This window comes from Melopsittacus undulatus, chromosome 1 (assembly GCF_012275295.1).
Source record: "Melopsittacus undulatus isolate bMelUnd1 chromosome 1, bMelUnd1.mat.Z, whole genome shotgun sequence".
Taxonomy (NCBI): Eukaryota; Metazoa; Chordata; class Aves; order Psittaciformes; family Psittaculidae; genus Melopsittacus; species Melopsittacus undulatus.
The window spans coordinates 40,088,518-40,106,278 of NC_047527.1; the positions used below are offsets into that span (position 1 = coordinate 40,088,518).

At 40.2% G+C, this 17,761-nt stretch overlaps 1 protein-coding gene across 1 annotated transcript in view; it reads right to left on the reverse strand.

Annotated features, from left to right (window-relative positions):
- XKR4 (XK related 4) overlaps window positions 1–17,761 on the reverse strand; it is a 218,337-nt gene that overhangs the window by 66,092 nt on the left and 134,484 nt on the right. The window contains exon 2 of the mRNA XM_005152543.3: window positions 12,352–12,551. Coding sequence (XP_005152600.3) covers window positions 12,352–12,551 — 200 coding nt within the window. The remainder of the gene's footprint in view (window positions 1–12,351; window positions 12,552–17,761) is intronic.

Below are 17,761 nucleotides of genomic sequence, written 5' to 3' on the forward strand. Positions count from 1 at the left end.
AGCACAGAGCAAGAATGCAATGGGTGGTTTTTTATATTTGCAGTTTGATATTTACCTAGCACAAGACACAGAAAAATGTTAATATTTATAAAATCATTTATGGATACTGATTTCCATAGGTGATTTCATCACCTGTAAGTATATCCTATATACAACTAAACTTGAACTTCATGGAGGACACATTTTAAAACATGCAGTCCCACCCTGACCTTCAACCTTCAGCTAAAATCACTCTCAGCAGAAAGGATTACTTTTCTGGCAAATCTTGGCAAAAAAAGTAATTTTGCAGATACACCAAAAGGTGCAAGATGAGTAAGAAAAAGGATATATCATACACCAACAAAGGAAATGGCTGAAAAAAACCTCAGATTTATGAATCTGGAGTGAAGCTGGATGTGTATATTGGCTGCCTGACTGAAGCTTTAACAGCTACTGCATGATAAATTCACATTAATTCTTACCTTTGAAGTACTGTGCAGTCTTTGGATAAGACACAATCACGACTGAAATTTCTCATTGCTATATTAAACACAAGAAAGCTTTTTCTGTGCCAAGCATGCATCACTTTTTTCCCACCCGTGAACAAAAGTACCAATCATAGAAAACACAGTAACCCAAAATGAATCTAAAGATTTGTTCTCTGGCAAACGTGCTTTTAGCACAACAAAAAGGAAACAGAAGGATATGGCACTAACTTGCTGACATTTCCCAACAGCTAGATTTCAGTGTGTAGGCAATATATCATGCTCACAGAAACTAAATGCACTGCTTTGTGTCTTGGGCTCTCTGTACCACTATGTATATATTAGCAGCTTTGTAGGCCACTATTAAATTTAAAGACGTGTAGATAACCTGATTTTTTCCCCATTCTCCTCAACAGGAAAGAATTTCTCTTCAGAATACTTTCAGGTTCATAATAATCTTAAAGCCTGGACCCATCAGAGAGGAGCTGCTGATGTGCTGGAGGGGAGGGCTGCCCTGCAGAGGTATCTCAGCAATCTGAGGGGAGCTGGAAAAAGATTTATAAAGGCAGAGAAAAACTCTTGCCTGTCCATGTCATTTTGGGGCCTCAGTATAGGAAAGACTTTGACAAATGAAGAGAAGTGCTCTGCTGAACCTTGTTGTCACCAACAAGGTGAGAACAAGGTTAGCAAGTTTGCTGACGACACCAAGATGTGTAGTGCAGTTGAAACGCTGGAGGGAAAGGACGACATTCAAAGGGACCTTGTCAGCTTCAAGAGGTGGGCCAGTGCAAACCTCATAAAGTTCAACAAGTCCTGGTGCAAGGTCCTGCACCTGACTCAGGGCAATCCCAAGCACAAATACAGGCTGGGCAGAGAACGGATTTAGAGCAGCCCTCAAGAGAAGGACTTGGGGGGTGTTGGTTGATGAAAAGCTCAACATAACCCATCAGTGTATGCTCGCAGCCCAGAAAGCCAACTGTATCTTGGGCTGTATCAAGAGGAGTGTGACCAGCAGGATGAGTGAGGTGATCTTCCACCTCTACTCCACTCTTGTGGTACCCCACCTGCAGTACTGTGTTCAGCACTGGAGTCTACAATATAAGAAGGATGTGGACCTGTCAGAGCAACTCCAGAGGAAGCCACAAAGATACTCAGAGGTCTGGAGCACTGCCCCTGTAAAGACAGGCTGAGAGAGTTCAGCCTGGAGAAGAGAAGGCTCTGGGGAGACCTTAGAGCAGCTTCCAGTACCTAAAGGGGGCCTAAAAGAAATTTGGAGAGGGACTTTTTACAAGGGCCTATAGTGACAGGACAAGGTGGAATGGCTTTAAACTGACAGAGGGTAGATTTATATTAGATATTAGGAAGAAATTCTTCACTGTAAGGGTGTGAGACACTGGCACAGCTTGCCCAGAGAAGCCATGGCTGCCCCATTTCTGGCAGTGTTCAAGGCCAGGCTGGATGCAACTTTGAGCAACCTGGTCTAGTGGAAAGTGTTCCTGCCCATGGCAGGAGGTTGGAACTGGATGAACTTTAAGGTCCCTGCCAACCCAAACCATTCTATGATTCTATGACACTGGTGTGAGGCCAGTGGAGGGTCACTTTTCCAGCTAGGGGCTGGAGCACATGGCGTATGACCTGGGTTTGTCTAGCCTGGACAGAAGGCTGGTAGATAGAGAGGGTGTGAAGCAAGGGGAGACATCCAGTTGCCATTGTATCCTACCTAAAAGGTAATTACAGAGAAAACTCACAGAGAGCACCTCCTGTATGAAGACAGGCTGAGAAAGTTGGGGCTGTTTAGCCTGGAAAAGAGAAGGCTGCATGGAGACCTCATAGCAGCCTTCCAGTATCTGAAGGGGGCCTACAGGGATGCTGGTGAGGGACTCTTCATTAGGGACTGTAGTGATAGGACAAGGGGTAACGGGTTGAAACTTAAACAGGGGAAGTTTAGACTGGATATAAGGAAAAGGTTCTTTACTGTGAGGGTGGTGAGGCACTGGAATGGGTTGCCCAGGGAGGTTGTGAATGCTCCGTTCCCGGCAGTGTTCAAGGCCAGGTTGGATGAAGCCTTGGGTGATACGGTTTAGTGTGAGGTGTCCCTGCTCATGGCAGGGGGGTTGGAACTAGATGATCTTGAGGTCCTTTCCAAACCTAGCTATTCTGTGTCCATGAAACATAAAGCTGCACAGTGAAAGGACAAGAGGCAAGAGTTACCAACAGCAGCAAGGGAATTTCTGATCTGCTGTAAGAAAATAAATTTTCACCAGGGTTGTGATCACTGGTATGGTTCACCTTGAGAGGCTGTGGGATGTCCATCCACAGAAGTACACGAAACTCAAAGAGACACAGCCCTGAGGAACCTGACCTATTTTTGAACATGGCTGTGCTTCAATGAGGGTTTGGACTAGATCATCTACAAGTAGATCACCCTACAACTTAACTTATTCTTTAACTCTTTGATAACTTAAGAAATGTTATCTCTCAATTTGTAGGTGCTGGAAATGTCACCCACAGGTAAGATTCTCAGCTTGGTACTGGGACAAACTGCATCAAAAAGCCCTGAGAAACCAATCTTGAATTCACATGAAACTGAAGTTTGGAAATCACTTACAGTTCTTTCCTTTCAGACCAGCATGATATTTTTAAGGTGTTATAAAATATGTGTTTAAAGGTGGGCTCACATATGTAAATATATGACAAGATTTTTCAAAATTTAGTTAAGTAGGTACCCACCTAATATATTTAGTACTGATTTACTGAGGCCTTTCAATAGGATTTTGACGCTTAATTTGAGCCACCTGTATCTGAAAATGTAGCTAGGATATCTAATGTGTTCCGAAGAAAGAGAGCAAAAGGAGTGGCAGTAAAATATACAGTAAATCTTCCTAATACTGTTTTTAATGACTTTTTCCTATAAAAATGACATATGCTGATTTCATGCTGGTATGTTATGACAACTTACTGCCATTCATTCAGAATGGTCTCCATAGTATATTAATTTTTCTTGTGTTTTAATGAACGGTAAAAAATGGGTGAAGAGTGGCCAAGCTCCACAAATGTTATTTTTTTTCACCACATCACAAACTCATGTTGATATGTCTATATAGTGCTGTGTGATCCTGTGGTCTTTTCAAGAGTGGTTAATAAGAACTAAACAAGGAAAAAAATAACAGCACAAACTCAGTAAAAATGTCACCAAAACATATTATTTAGGAAAAAATATTGGAGGCAGTTCCACTCTTCTTCCTGATGTTTCTAGACTTACTAGGGCTTTTACTGCACTTAACCAGAAGGAAGAAAAGTGCTCACTAATATCTTCTCTGGTTGACTTTTAGAGATTGAGGTCCTGTAAACTGCATTTATTATGGATGTGCTAAGAAACACCACCATCATTCTGCCAACTCCTTATGTTCCTGACAGTACCTGAAAGGGAGCTGGTATTTAGAAAAGATGGAAATATTAGTAAAAGTGGTATGTGTGGATGCAATGACAGACTGATAGTCCAGAAAAGGTTCCCTGATAAAACAGATTCTGTTTGCATACAAAATTACTTTGGGGAAAGATAGTGGGTAGTTGTTAAGAGTCTGCTGTAGAATTCCAGAGTTAAATTTGGATATCGATAGAGATGTTCAAACTGTTATTACAGGGAGAAATTCTGCAGAGAATTGTCTCATTATGGCAGGCTCCCATTTTGCAGATATAGATTGGAGAACAAATGCCACTGAAGGCAGCCCAGATATTCCGAAGTGTGACAACTGACAGCTTTTCTGACAAAGCAGAGAGACTTCTTTCTAAACTTAGTCACAGAAAGTATCGAGGTTTTATAGCTCAGCTAATTGTGAAAAAAAAGAATAACCCACATAAATGTTGGGTTAATTTAGATAAAATGCAGGGATAAACAAAAATAGATCTGTTAGTAAGTCTGTCTATCAGAGTTTTAAGGAAGTGAGTGAAGGCAGCAGAAGTTAATTGTTCAGTGACTTCTCTGTGGAGGAGACTTGAAATTTCTTTAAGGCAAAGCACAGAAGAATTTCTGGAGCACTGCAAAGCAAAAAAACTTCTGGAAAAAGCATCAAATGTAGCAAACCCACCTCAAAATGATGCCTACATGAACATGGAAAAAAGATGGTGAGCAATAAAAGATGTGCACTATAGGTCAATTTTCATGAGATCTTGAAAAAAGGGCTCAAAGACAGAGCCAGCTGATAGAAACAAGAACAGAAAGGAAATCTGCATTACCATAGATGGAAGCAAACTCTTTGTTTTCAGCCAGTGTAAGTAGAGAACTTCTATTTCAGGATTCAGAAAAAGCTGGTGTATGAAATCCTGCTGCTGGTGACTGCTGGTGAGACACACCTTGAGTCTCTCTTAATTCGAAACTAGCGCCATGTGATGAAATGGCGCAATCTGGTGCATTTCACAAGTACCTGGCTAAAACAGACCTACAGTGCAGGCTTCAATACAATTTAAAGCTTTAAAGCAGCTTTTAAAGCAAAAACTAATTGAAAATTAAGGCAAACATAAATGAAGATAAAAACCAACAGGTAACAGCAAAAAGAGTAAATCATAAGAAAGCTACAGAGTATAAGATAACTTGATATCTTTCTTTTATAACCTCTTTCTCAATACATAAAATGTGGTAGATCTAATTTATCAAAACTTTGGCAGAATGGAGATTACCATGCCAATGGGAAAGTACTGGTGAGGCTTTGGAAGGTGGGAATTAGTAGAAGATGGATAAGGCAGGTAAAGGAGCAAGTTAAAGGAAGATGCTGCAGGGTTAAGTTGAAATGTCATTGGAAAACTCTTGATCTGGAACACGATTATTATTACCTTTTTCAGTACTGATTACCTTTGGAACCAATCTTGCCTGAATATTTCTCTTAATGATCTCAGTTTTGAAAAGAGATACACTAATAAGGTTTTGAAAGACATCATTATCAATTTGGAAAAGGAGAATGATATGTGGAAAAATCAGGAATACCTTGCAGGCTGGATAAGAAGAAATGAGATTAAATTTCATTACATGCATTTAGTTCCTTATAATTTTTATTTTTTTAATGTAATTGAAGCTTCATCGGAGTGACACGGCACCAGAGAAGCCTGTGTGTTTTAAAGGATCATGAATAAACTAGGATTAACCAGCGCAATGCCTGAGTCAACTGGGAATTACAATCATACCTAGTGAGATATTGCCATGAGAAATATGAGAGCTCTAGAGAAATGTAATCTGGAGTACTCTGTGCATTCTTGTTCATCCATATTCATCAAAGATGAGTTCAGACTGGAGCTGATGAAGGGAAAGTCTGTGAAGATAATCAGGAGAACACAGAACCTCTCATGAGATGAGAGAATGAGCTGCAGGAGGAACGATTTGTAGTTTCCCATCAAAGTGTCCCTATTCCCTAGTCCCATCTGCCTATCCCTATAGTCCCACTGCACAGGGGAGAGCAGTGCAAAGCCTTCTCTGGAAGGATGCACATTTAGATTGCCTGGTGCCTGATGTCTAATAAAAAGAATAACAGTTGAAGTCTGCCTGCTTTTCTTGTTAGTGGAGGCTCTCATTTGTGTTGTTTTTTCCCTCTGACTCAGTTGCTTTTTTCACAACATTTAAAGAAACATAATTATGTTTGAGATGTTGGCTGTTCCTTCATATTTGATTGAAATAAATAGTACAGTGCATCAGAAGTTCTTAAAAGTGAGGATTGAAGGACAGAAATGGACTAAATAATCACACTAACTTAATTTCCTTTGGGAACAAGTGTAAAAACAGGGACGGCACAAGAATAAATAGGGACAGACTGCTGATGAAATTAAAAACGCAGGACAGCAGCAGCAGGTCTCTATCAGTCAAAGAATTAAACTTCCAACTGGTATATTAGATACAAAGGGTATAACTAGTTTTAAGATTGTAATTAGGTTATGAAATGGATTATATGACACGACTGCCTTCAGGAAGTCCTCTCCTGTCCTGTCAGAAACAAGGGTGTGCTAATATGATGGCTCTATCTTAATGAGTGCAAGGTAACATTTTAAGGTTTGCAAAGGGGACTACAGATAAGTTTAAAAGTCATTTGCAGGAGACACATTTACTCCACTGTATATCATATTTGTTCATCCTTGTCACTGAAAATCTGTTTTGCCAAGTTGCAGGCAGAATCTGTGACTATTGCTTGCTTCGGTTTTCCTTCTCTCTGGAAAGGCTGGACGCTGGACTGCAGTGGTGCAGAACCTTGACAACACAGAAAAAAGCAGTGGCAGCTTGCCCAGAACTCAAGTGCTGCACCTTATTTCCATACAAATATACACCGAATTGTGTAAGATTCTACATCAGAATTCCTTTTTTTTTTTTTAATTTTTATTTAAAGACCACTGCAAATGTAGGCAGCACTTTGCAGAGCAATCCAAAATTGCTGTGAATGCAACAAAAAAAAGAAAAGCCATGTAAAAGCATAGCGTTGTCCTCACAAAGAACTGTAAAGACTTAAATGAATTTCAGTTTATTGCACTGATATGAAAAGAGCTTGAATTCCTGATGCCTGATGATTTTTTAATGAAGCAGCTAACACATAATTTTCTTCTGCCAGATAAAGTTAGGACTTATCAGCCATGTCATAAACTGATAGCAAGTCTCTGAACTTCTTGTTCAGATCAGGCAGGAACAGCAATTTGTTTGGAGTAGAAGGACTGGAGAGTGATGCTTGGTGGCACTCCGAGCTTTTGTATGCTGGCAGCGTATGAGCAGTGTAGGAGTTTCCAACTGAGCTGGTAGAAATGGGAAAATGGTTGGCCAAGGAGATTTTGGGTAAATGCAGTTTCAGCTGAATCCAACAGCCCTGTGCTATGTGGTGACTTCAATGAGACTTGATGAATTTATAAATTGTTCTGAACTTCTCGTTTGGCTGCTGCACTACTGTCAGTCTACACTGAGAACTGCAGCTTTATATGGCAGAAACTTTGCTCAGACTTTGATTAAACTTTGATAAAGACTTTGATTAATAGTACTGTATGGAGAATTCAGAACAAGCCACCCCAGGGGCTGATGAAGAAAAAAATGTCAAGTGCTGACTAGCCAGCATAATATGCAGTAAACAGGAATGAGAAGTTAATCTATAATTTAAACAATGTATTAATTAATATAGAATAAGTAATGAAATCCGTGGTAAATCCAGGGAGTAATCTTGTCGATCTGCTCATCTAGGAGCAGCTAGAACACCATGCCCTTGAATAAGACAACAGTAACTGTATGCTAACAGATAGGAGTCTCCAATCAAATCATCAGCAGGTGTTTTTGCTTGCTGGTTTTTACTAATTTCAAGATGAGAAATCTTTCTAAAATCAAATGACAAAGTGGGAAAATCAAAGGAAGTAAAAGGAGAGTGCCAAGGGGCTACTCCCAGTATGCAGGTGTCATTCCAAACTGAGGTGAGACAGAAAGAGACAGCCCTGACCTTCCCTATCCACCCTGATGCCATGTCCCCTCCGCCTCCTCAGGGCTGGCACTGCCAGCTGTGTGACACCCTGCTGCCTTGGGGAGTACAGCTGACTCCCGCTGAGCCTCAACCAAATTAGCAATAGGGAGAATAAGTGTCTGAGGGATTCAGTGTATGGCCATGGGAATGCCAGTGACATGACAGAAGCATGCAGTTTGGGTGAGGTGCTGGCAGGACTTTCCATGAATAAGTCAAAGATTTTCAGGTGAAGGCAACAGCTAAGCAGGCTTCAAGTGACTGTGGAATAACCCCACTGAGCCAACATGCCAGTTCAGGTCTGTCTATCCCTTTGTCAGCCCTAAGACCTCTTGAACTAGCCAAACAAGTGTAGTGAGATGTGGCCATTATGATGGATGTCCAAGGAGACAACCGAGGAAGTGTCTCATAGCCTCTAGACTGAGCTTACTGTGTTCACAAATATGCCTAATATTTAGTCTATGGCAGTGTACTGTGGAAATGTTTGTTTTTTATAGTAAAGACTGTGAAACTACTGTGTATTCACTAATTGGCTTAAGGGTGGAGGCATTTTTAAGGGAATTGCTTGCAGCTTTCTGAATTTATTGCGGTAATCCAATAATCCAAACACTTTCAACAATATTTCAGTTCCCTGTGACTTGGAGGCAAATCCAGTGCAGGATGCAGCTGCCCAGCCCTCAGAGGAGAGCTGAAAGCACAGGACGAAGGACCCAGGTCACAAGGAACTTCAAGCAGTTGGCATATATGGACTGGCACTGAGTTCAGTTAGCCCACCCTGGCCTCAAGGCCGTTGCTGTTAAGACTATTTCTAGTAGCTGAACTAGCTCACCTGAAGCCTGTTCAGACTTTTTGTCCATATATATATGCCCTTATGCAAACAGGTGGATGCAGGATGAGCACCAGTTTCAGTGGGTTTTCTGCCATTGCTTCTCACACATGCCCCATTGCCTCATATAGTTCTCATCTAGAATAGGACTGGCGCAGCTCGTGACTCCCACCAAAGCTGCTTAGGATGTGACTTTCCTTGAGGGTAACTAAGGAGAGGAGAAACAAACAAAAAGTCAAAAAAAGAAGAAAGTAATGCAGTTTGGAGGTGCTGCTGGCTCAGCAGAGAGGCTGCTGTGGAAGCGCTGTGCTCAGAGCATATGAAGAGAAAGGAAGGGAAACAGACTCCCATGAGGAAAAGACTGAGGAAATACTAATTTTCAAGGCACATCTATCTTCTAGGGAGTAGATATGTCTCCAAACTCAAAGAAACTACCAGGGTGGAAAAGGTGGAGGTAATGGGGGCTAGCACAATTCCAGCTTAGTCCAGCATCATACAGAAGATGTTTGTCTTTTTGAGCAACTAGCATTGAGAAATTATCACTTTCCTCCATAAGCCGTTTCGTTCCTTACAAACTGGGAGGGACCTGGTTGCTGGTTGTGAGCAGAATAAGAAAGATCATTGCCTCTAATGGTGCCAGTTTTGACAAAATCTTAAAGAATAATCAGATTTTTAGATTTTCAGATAACAGTTTAGATACTGTTTTATCAGTACCCAGATTTCTCTGGGTACCAATGGAGACAAGAGCTGACACTCCATAATGACTGTCTATGGCCTCCTGCATAAGCAATGATCTACTGCAGCAGTCATGGTACAGTGATACACAACCCTTGGCAGAAGTTTACATTGCAGGTTTCTAACTCATGCCTGGGTAGCCCAAGCAAGGGCTAAAGGATCCTTGTGGTGTATCTTCTGGACATTTGAAGTCACCCTCATTGCAGTGTATGGAAGACTAAAAGTGAAGGGTTTTAAAGTCGCCCTCACTGCAGTGTATAGAAGACTGAGAGGGAAGGATTTGCACACATTGCGCAATATTTTTCTTGATCTTTATAAGAACATATGTTCATGCCTGTAACTATTTCTTACCTTGATTAGCAGGGCTTAAGGTCTGAAACAAGAAATAATAAATAAACCACACCTCACCAACACCCATTACAAAACAGGGAATCTTCAGTCACATTGACATCCTTCTCCTGTTGGGAATGATTCTATTTTGGTGCATTTGGAATGGAAGACATACAACGTCGTAGGTAAAATATTTAACAGTTTTTCCTGTGATCATTAATGGCTTGATATTAGAAATACCCTGCTTATAGACCAAGACATTTCCAGTATCATTCATTTCCCATGCCAAATTTGTGGTTTGTGATGGAATTATACTTTTAAGAACATGGACTAGCGATGGCATTTCTCAGTTGTCATGATAACTTTGTTCTGTTGGATAGAGAAATAAAAGAACAGTAATAAAACTCAAGTAGCATTCTCTAAACAAAGAAAATCAATCAAACACTCTGTTTATTGATCCATGTTAGAAATCTCTATAACAGGCCCAGTGAGTGGGCAGCTAGGTGAAGCATATACCTTATGGCCAAGCCTTTTAAAACACCCAGTTGTAGCATGATGCCACTGAAAGAAATTGTACTCTCCTTATGTAACCTCACAGGAAATCTACCATCCTATAGTGCGATGCATTATCCTTACCATTTCTTCAAAAAAGGAGTGAGAACAGAAAAAGGATTTTCACAGCTGGCAATGTACTAAAACATATTAGCTTTCATCAGGACAATAGAATGGTACTACTGTTTAAGAGAATGTTACAACCTTGTTTAATTTTCTTGCATTTTTTTTTAAATGGAGCCTTTTCTCCTTGAATAATGGAATAAAATAGGGGAAGAGAAGACAAGTAAATATTTTCAGCCTTCTCAGCTGAAATATATAATTACAGCTTATTTCTTTCTGGTTTCTGATACATAGATTTCACAGAGCTGATTGCAGGCTTCAGGAACTATTTTTGCCTTTAAACTGAAGCATTTCAGGTTTTCTCTAATTAACCACTTTCAGAGTACATCACAGACTTAGTGCCTACTCACCAGCCACATTTCTCATAAACAGATCTGTTACTGCACTAAAATGAGGGCAAGAGGCCTTCTGCATTAATAGTTTATGAAGATAGCTGAATTACAGCTGACCATACAGTATTCTGGCTATGATCTTTTCTTAAGCCTCTATCTGGACTCTCTTTTTCTGGGGGGACAAAGCCTCTTGAAGTGATGACGCCTTCTCCTGGATGATAATAGTTTGCACTGGTTGGTGTGGGACAGCATCATTTTGAAAAATAGCTGTAGGAAGTGCTTAGGCAACCTTCCTTATACAAAGCCCCAACTAATTAAAATAGAAACTTCGTCTTTCTTTTCCCCTTAAGGTGACAGAGTTCTACAGCTAAAGAAACAAGACCAAAAAACAAAGGAAGCAGAGCAGCTGTTACCAGGCACCAGTTCAAAGGGGAGGAAAATTAAAAGCCTCTGATATATCCTCATGAAACTGCTCTGGAAGAAGGTCTTCACACAGTTACCCACATTTTTCCTAGTCTTTTTCACCTGCTCAGTGTCACTGCATGTTACTCATAAGATTCTAACTTCTTGGAGCAAGATGCTGTCACCATTTTATCTTATATGGTGGCAAGCACAAATTGTTTCTTAAAAACAAATGGTAAAAATGCAGCATTTCCTTCCTGCTTTTTTACCTCCACTTCTCCTCTCCTCCTCCCTTCATTCCTCTGCACCTCATGACATTTTTGTCACCTTCTGGATCCCAAGTTCTCATTCACCTCATTCTTTTGCTAATAATTTCTGCCCAGGTGCAGCCATAAGGTGAAACAATGGTTCAATACAAAAGGAAAGCTGTCAGATAGACAAAAGTAGCATCAAAAAAGCAGTAGAGAAGGAGAAATTCTGTATCACTGACTGACAAAACCCTATGGCAGGCCATATGAATGCATTTACCGTTCTAAAGAAGTAATCATGCTTGCTGAAAGTGTTAGTCTTAGAAGGAAACTCAGACTTTGAAGGAATGAGTATTGTAATGCTCAGATGATGACTTGTATTATTTCTAAACATTGCAGACAACTGAAGGACAGGTATTCCATAGACACTGACATTTTCTTCACAGAATAGCTGTTTTCCTCTGTGCTGTTTTATGTTTTGCATAATACCACATGAACCTCATTACTGCAGTTTGAAGGGTTTTGCACATTCACAGAAAGCGGCACAGGGAGAAGAGGAATAGTTTGATTGATGCAATTTTCACATTGGCCCAGTGGATAATCAGAAGAGCTCTTCTATTATAAGGACATGCAGAAAACAAACCATTATAAATCCCACCTACAACCCAGGGCCAATAAGAAAAACTAAAACTCCAACAATACGGGCTTCTTGACAGAGTCATTGTTAACAGCTTAGCAGCAGCTAGAAGGCAAGATCTGGTCTTATGTCAGGAGTACAAGGCACACAGCATTTTGAAAGAAGATAAATATATAATTATAGAAATTACATCTTCCTGAAATGATAAAAAATGAATAGAATAAATGACTGCCTACCTTGGAGAGCCTGGAGTGTACGAGTCTGTACAACAATGCAGAGTTGCAGGACCAGCTGTGGTGCACTTTCCAGAAACGTGGCTAGCAAATGCAGCATACTCACATCTGCATACTCATACACCATTTTCCAATAAAACCGCCATCTGTCATTCTCTCCACTCTGTCGACTCCGGATGCCCAAGTATATTGTGTGGAAATACCTAGAAATAAAAGAGAGACATTACAGAAATAAAGAATGATACTTTACAGGTAACACTTTTGCTTGAAAATTACCAACATTTTTTCGATGTACTTAAAAATAATGAACATTTATTTAAAATAATTATTGTATTGCAATGATAATAGTTGATGTGATGAGAGCAAACTACACTGAAGACAGTTTCCTTCATAAAAACACTTAAAAAGCTTAGCATTGTCTTATTAAATAGTATTCTAGAACTCAGTTTTCTGAACTGAAATATAAAGAGCATGTGTTGATTATGTGGCCTCCCTCAGGTTTTTCAAATAATGGGGGGAAAAGGCTGATTCTGCAATGGTGTCTTCAAAGAACTCTTCTCTGAGCGGCTCTATGTGGACTTGGAAGACCACCTGCACTGCACGCCAGGGGTGGTCTTAGCTTGGGGTTCTACTATGGCTGAGCTCATTGCCCTGTTTTTCCACCTAATGCATTCAATATCATGTTTCAGATACTGCCAAATATATAGTGCTTTTTCTCATAGTTTATTTTAGGAGGAGAGGAGATGTAGCTGTGAGTTCCTATTTTAGGAGGAGCGGAGATGTGATTGTGGGTTCCCTTGGTGATTAGAAGTGAGTCACTACGATAGCTCCCATGTAGCAGCAGCAGTGAGAAGAAGCAGAAGCCAGGAGCCCACAGGCTGCTGCTGCTGGCAGTAGTAATCAGCAGATGACAGAAGTAATGGTCAGAAAACACGTGTCAGCTCTGATGTCCAGTGCAAGACTGGGGGAAAACAAATAGGGTTCAGCAAATTAAATAGATTTCAGTGGGTGCTGGAACAATGGGTGGTTTTAGAAAACATGGGATGTCTTCTGATGGCCAAGCTACCCATCTGCTGTGATTCTTTTCATGACCTTTGAGGAGCTTGCAGTGGTGTCCAATGACACACTTGTGCTACAGCACAACGACTGCTCTGGGTGGCCTTTGATCTGCTCTGTTATTCTGATCTACTGTCTGTTATTCTGTGTCAGGAAGTTTAGGCTCCCACCAGGCTCCTACAATTTGAGTTCAAAACTAGTTAAGGCTGTCCAAAAAAAAAAGGCTCACATAATGAAAAATTCTGAAGATTAAGATATTGTCTTGTATCAGGATGTCTTGCATCTTAACATGATGCCCTGTTGAGGTACTAACTGATGTGAATCTCTTTTTCTTGATGTCTTTCAGATCCTTGTCCTGAAAGCATTTCTTTATGATCTTTTTGACACGCTACCAAGCACCTTTTTTTTCCTAGTAAAATTATAATTTCTAATAAGAATATTTGTAGCAAATTTTAACCACTAACAATATGTAATCATTGAATGGTCAGGGTTGGAAAGGACCTTAAGATCACTTAGTTCCACCCCCTCTGCCGTTGAGCTAGTTAAGATCAAATGTTTCAGTATTTATCCTCCTTTTCACAAGTTCTTCTCTTAAAATGCTGTTTATAACTGGTAGAGCACAGTGAATTGTGTCATCTCTTTTTATATAGGCTGCATGCAACCTTTCCTCCCTCTTTTGTTTAGCTGTAACTCTGCAGGTATCTTCTGCTTCTGAGAACATATTTGACCTCTGACTGGCAAACAGCTCAAGACTCACTTGTCCCCTTGAAGAATGACTGCTGTGCTTTTACCCACAGGTCCCTTGTACCCAACGCACATGCCACCACAGAGGAACGGCTTTACTCAGGAATATGCATCCAAAAAAAAACCAGGGAGTAGCAAAGAGAAACAGCTGAGAGGCCAGATCTGAGCCTGCAGCATTTCTCTTGACAATGCACATCATAGCAATATAAAAGGAAAACACATTAAATTCACATTTAAATTAAAATCACACCAGGTGGCTTTGAATTTTATGAAACTCCCATGTGGGAGTGAAGCAGCAATGAAGCACTCGGAGGCGAGACCACAGACGTAACAGTAAACAAGACACCAGCCCTACCTCTCATGCAAAACACTGAGCAGGGCTAGATGGGTCAGAATATGATGGGATAACAGGGGCTTTCCAGTGTCCTCAGGGTTACTGAAGTGAAATGGCCTGCTGCCCAGATATAAAAGAAGTCACTGAGCTGGAAAGGCAACTTTTGCAGTGCCGTTCTGCTAATGGGGTCCGTTGGACCCTCAGGTTCTTAGTCACAATCAGTTTAATTGTTCCTAGAACTCTCATTAGAGTTCTGCAGCACAACAGGGACAGGCAGGACTTGGAATCCCTTCTGCAGTTTGGGTTTTGGGTGGGGTTTGATTGGCCTACCTCACATATCCTCTCAAAGAGCATACCTGGGAATACTGTGCATAGCGCAGGCACAAAAGCATCTTCAGCATCCTCCTTTTGAGATATCACTAACCCCTGCTATAAATACCTAAAGTAGCTTTGGCTGCCTAGGGTTGTGCCAGGAGGCTCTAGCTCTGCCAGTGGAGCCATCTGCAACTTCAGTTCTACAGCATTTGTGCAAAAAATACTTTTCCCATTGCTGTGCCAGGCAAGGTCCCCTGGGGTTCTTTACCTGCTCTGCAGAGTGGTTGTGCATGGCAAATGTGTTGTGATTAATGAACCCATATGGAAATATTTCCTCTCCCATTGCACTTTATTGTGAAACACTGGCAGTGAGTTATTAGGGACAAGGGAATCATTGCTCTTTGCCTACTCAGCTCTCTGCAATTTAGACACAAGAGGCAGAGGAGAAAGATACTTCCTCTTTTAATGCACTGGGGACCAAATTTCAGGGTAGAGTGGTATTTCTTTCTGTCTTATCAATTTTGGCCAAATTAATTGAAGGTTGAAATGAACATTTACACACATAATTAATGTCACTGATTTATAGGCACAATCAGGTGATTAGACAGCTAAACATTCTCATTTACATCCACAATTAATTGCACTGGCAATTGATGTTAGGTGTGCAAATTAGCAGTTATTAAAATAGAAAAATGGTCTCGTAAAAAGCTTCATATATCAAAGACACCTTTTTTCCCAGTGAAATAGAATTTTAAATAAAGAAAAAAAAAGGAGAAAATGCTTTTCTTAAAAGGAGAAAGTGCTTTTCTTGTTGTGGTTTCCAAATATAGCTTAACACTGCAGTAATGACACATTCCCTTTTTTATATATATGCATTATGTAATTGCATCTTAGACACCCTCACTGGAGTCCTATTGTTAGCATATGCTATACAGACACAGTCAGAGGTAGTTCCTGCCCTGAAGAGATTTTATATTTTTGTCTTCTGGTATCATTTGGGTGGAAACTCACATTTTTCTGTGACTCTAGGTTGTGACTCTTGTGTACAGATATTCCAGAAAGATATAAAAGAAATAATAACAGCTCTGCATTGGAAAATATCTTAGCTTCACTGTAGAATCATAGAATCATAGAATAGTTAGGGTTGGAAAGGACCTTAAGATCATCTAGTTCCAACCCCCCTGCCATGGGCAGGGACACCTCACACTAAACCATATTACCCAAGACTTCGTCACTGTAAGGCAAACTGATGCCAGTGAAGCTGAAATACCAGATGTGTATGTTATTGTTTTGGTTGTGACTGCAGCCAGAGGCCTCACCTACAGTCTTCTAGAGGTGCTTTACAAATATACAGAAACTGACTGTCCCCAAAAACATTTAACTGGGATCAAAAGAAAAGACAAGGAGTGAAGAAGTTAGAGCACCAGAAGAAAGGAAAAAAAAGAGGAATGGGAATTATGGTAAAACTACCGCCATCTAGTAATGCCACAACTTCATCTAATAAGACAGTCCATTAAAGTTTCTGACTTCACTAGAAACGTAAAAAACAAATAAAAAGTCAATCCCCCCCAAAAATCCATTATTTCGTAGCTCTTATGTTTGTGGAGAGAAGCTTAGAAGAAACTGAGTTTCCTAAAGATTTTAAAGTTAGAATTGTGAAGTGCACTATGAGAGAGCAATATCAAATCTTATTATTGTAAAATTTCTCCTATTATATTTTTCTAAAGACAGACCATTGCTTGGGTTGTCAATGCTGATATAAACAAGCTTACTGTTCAGAATGATGACAACGGAGTAGGAAGCAATTATATTGCTGATAATCAGATGGCAACATAGATATCATGATTTGAGGCTTAAGGTCTTTTCTACCCTCTGGAGGAAGTGGAGAATGCTTCAGCATGTAATTATTTTAATTTATTTCAGTACATTATATAGCACAGTATACAGACAACTGAGAATGCATAACCCTGAAGGATATGGACCTGAGACAAGATGACAAGTGACATTCTTTTTCTGTTATATTAATGAGAGAAGGCAGTAAAGTAAGAAACAAACAAAAAAGCAAGTTAGTCCTTGCACTCCCCACAAGTGTTGAAGATGCAAGTCAAATAGAAGCAAAAAGTTACCTTTATTTGTACCTCTGGAAAAAAAGTATTTCTGGTTCTTGGGAAAGACACACTAAATGTGATGAGACAGTGGCTCTCCAGGGTTTCCAAAACGAAGAATTCTCATTTTGCTTCAGGTTTACATACTATCTTGAGGATGGTCAGCACAGACTGATACCTACATTTGAAATACGTCTAGTGACACTTCAATTGCATGATTAAAGCATACCCAATTGGGAACTTAATTGAGATGTGGTAGTGTAATTATATGATAATACCAAATATTTATAGGACTGCTTTCCAAGTTTAAAATGCTTTACAAACATTAATTGATTAACTGGGATGAATGTAAATGATCTCACAAGGTTCATTCCCCAGGAACTGGCAGCTGACCAACCTAATACCTCCCTGCAGGAGCAAGGTATAGTATAGCTTTTACTTAGCAGACTCAAATCCAGGTGAGATTTCATAAGCTCATGGTGGGATAAGTTTTCCTTTTCTTGTGTGCAGAAAAATCTCACTCTTTTCTCCGTTATCCTTAGAAATATGATATTCTGTCCTAAATCTGTGGATAAAAAACTCCTCCCCAGCTTCTAAATACAACCTGACTATCCACTCTTTTGTAAAAGGCCTTTGGTGAATATGCTGGAATCACTGAAACTGAAAAAGCTTCTGGCACTGCCTTAACAGAGCTTGGGATTTTACCCAGTTCACTTTATAGTAGCTGGGTGTCACTTATGCTCATTACTTCTCTCTATGAAATGCTTTGCAGACACTATTCTTTGTAGTACAGACAGCTGGGGTTAATGATAAGTGGAACACAAAAACCAAGGACTGATTACTGGTGGACATGTTGTTC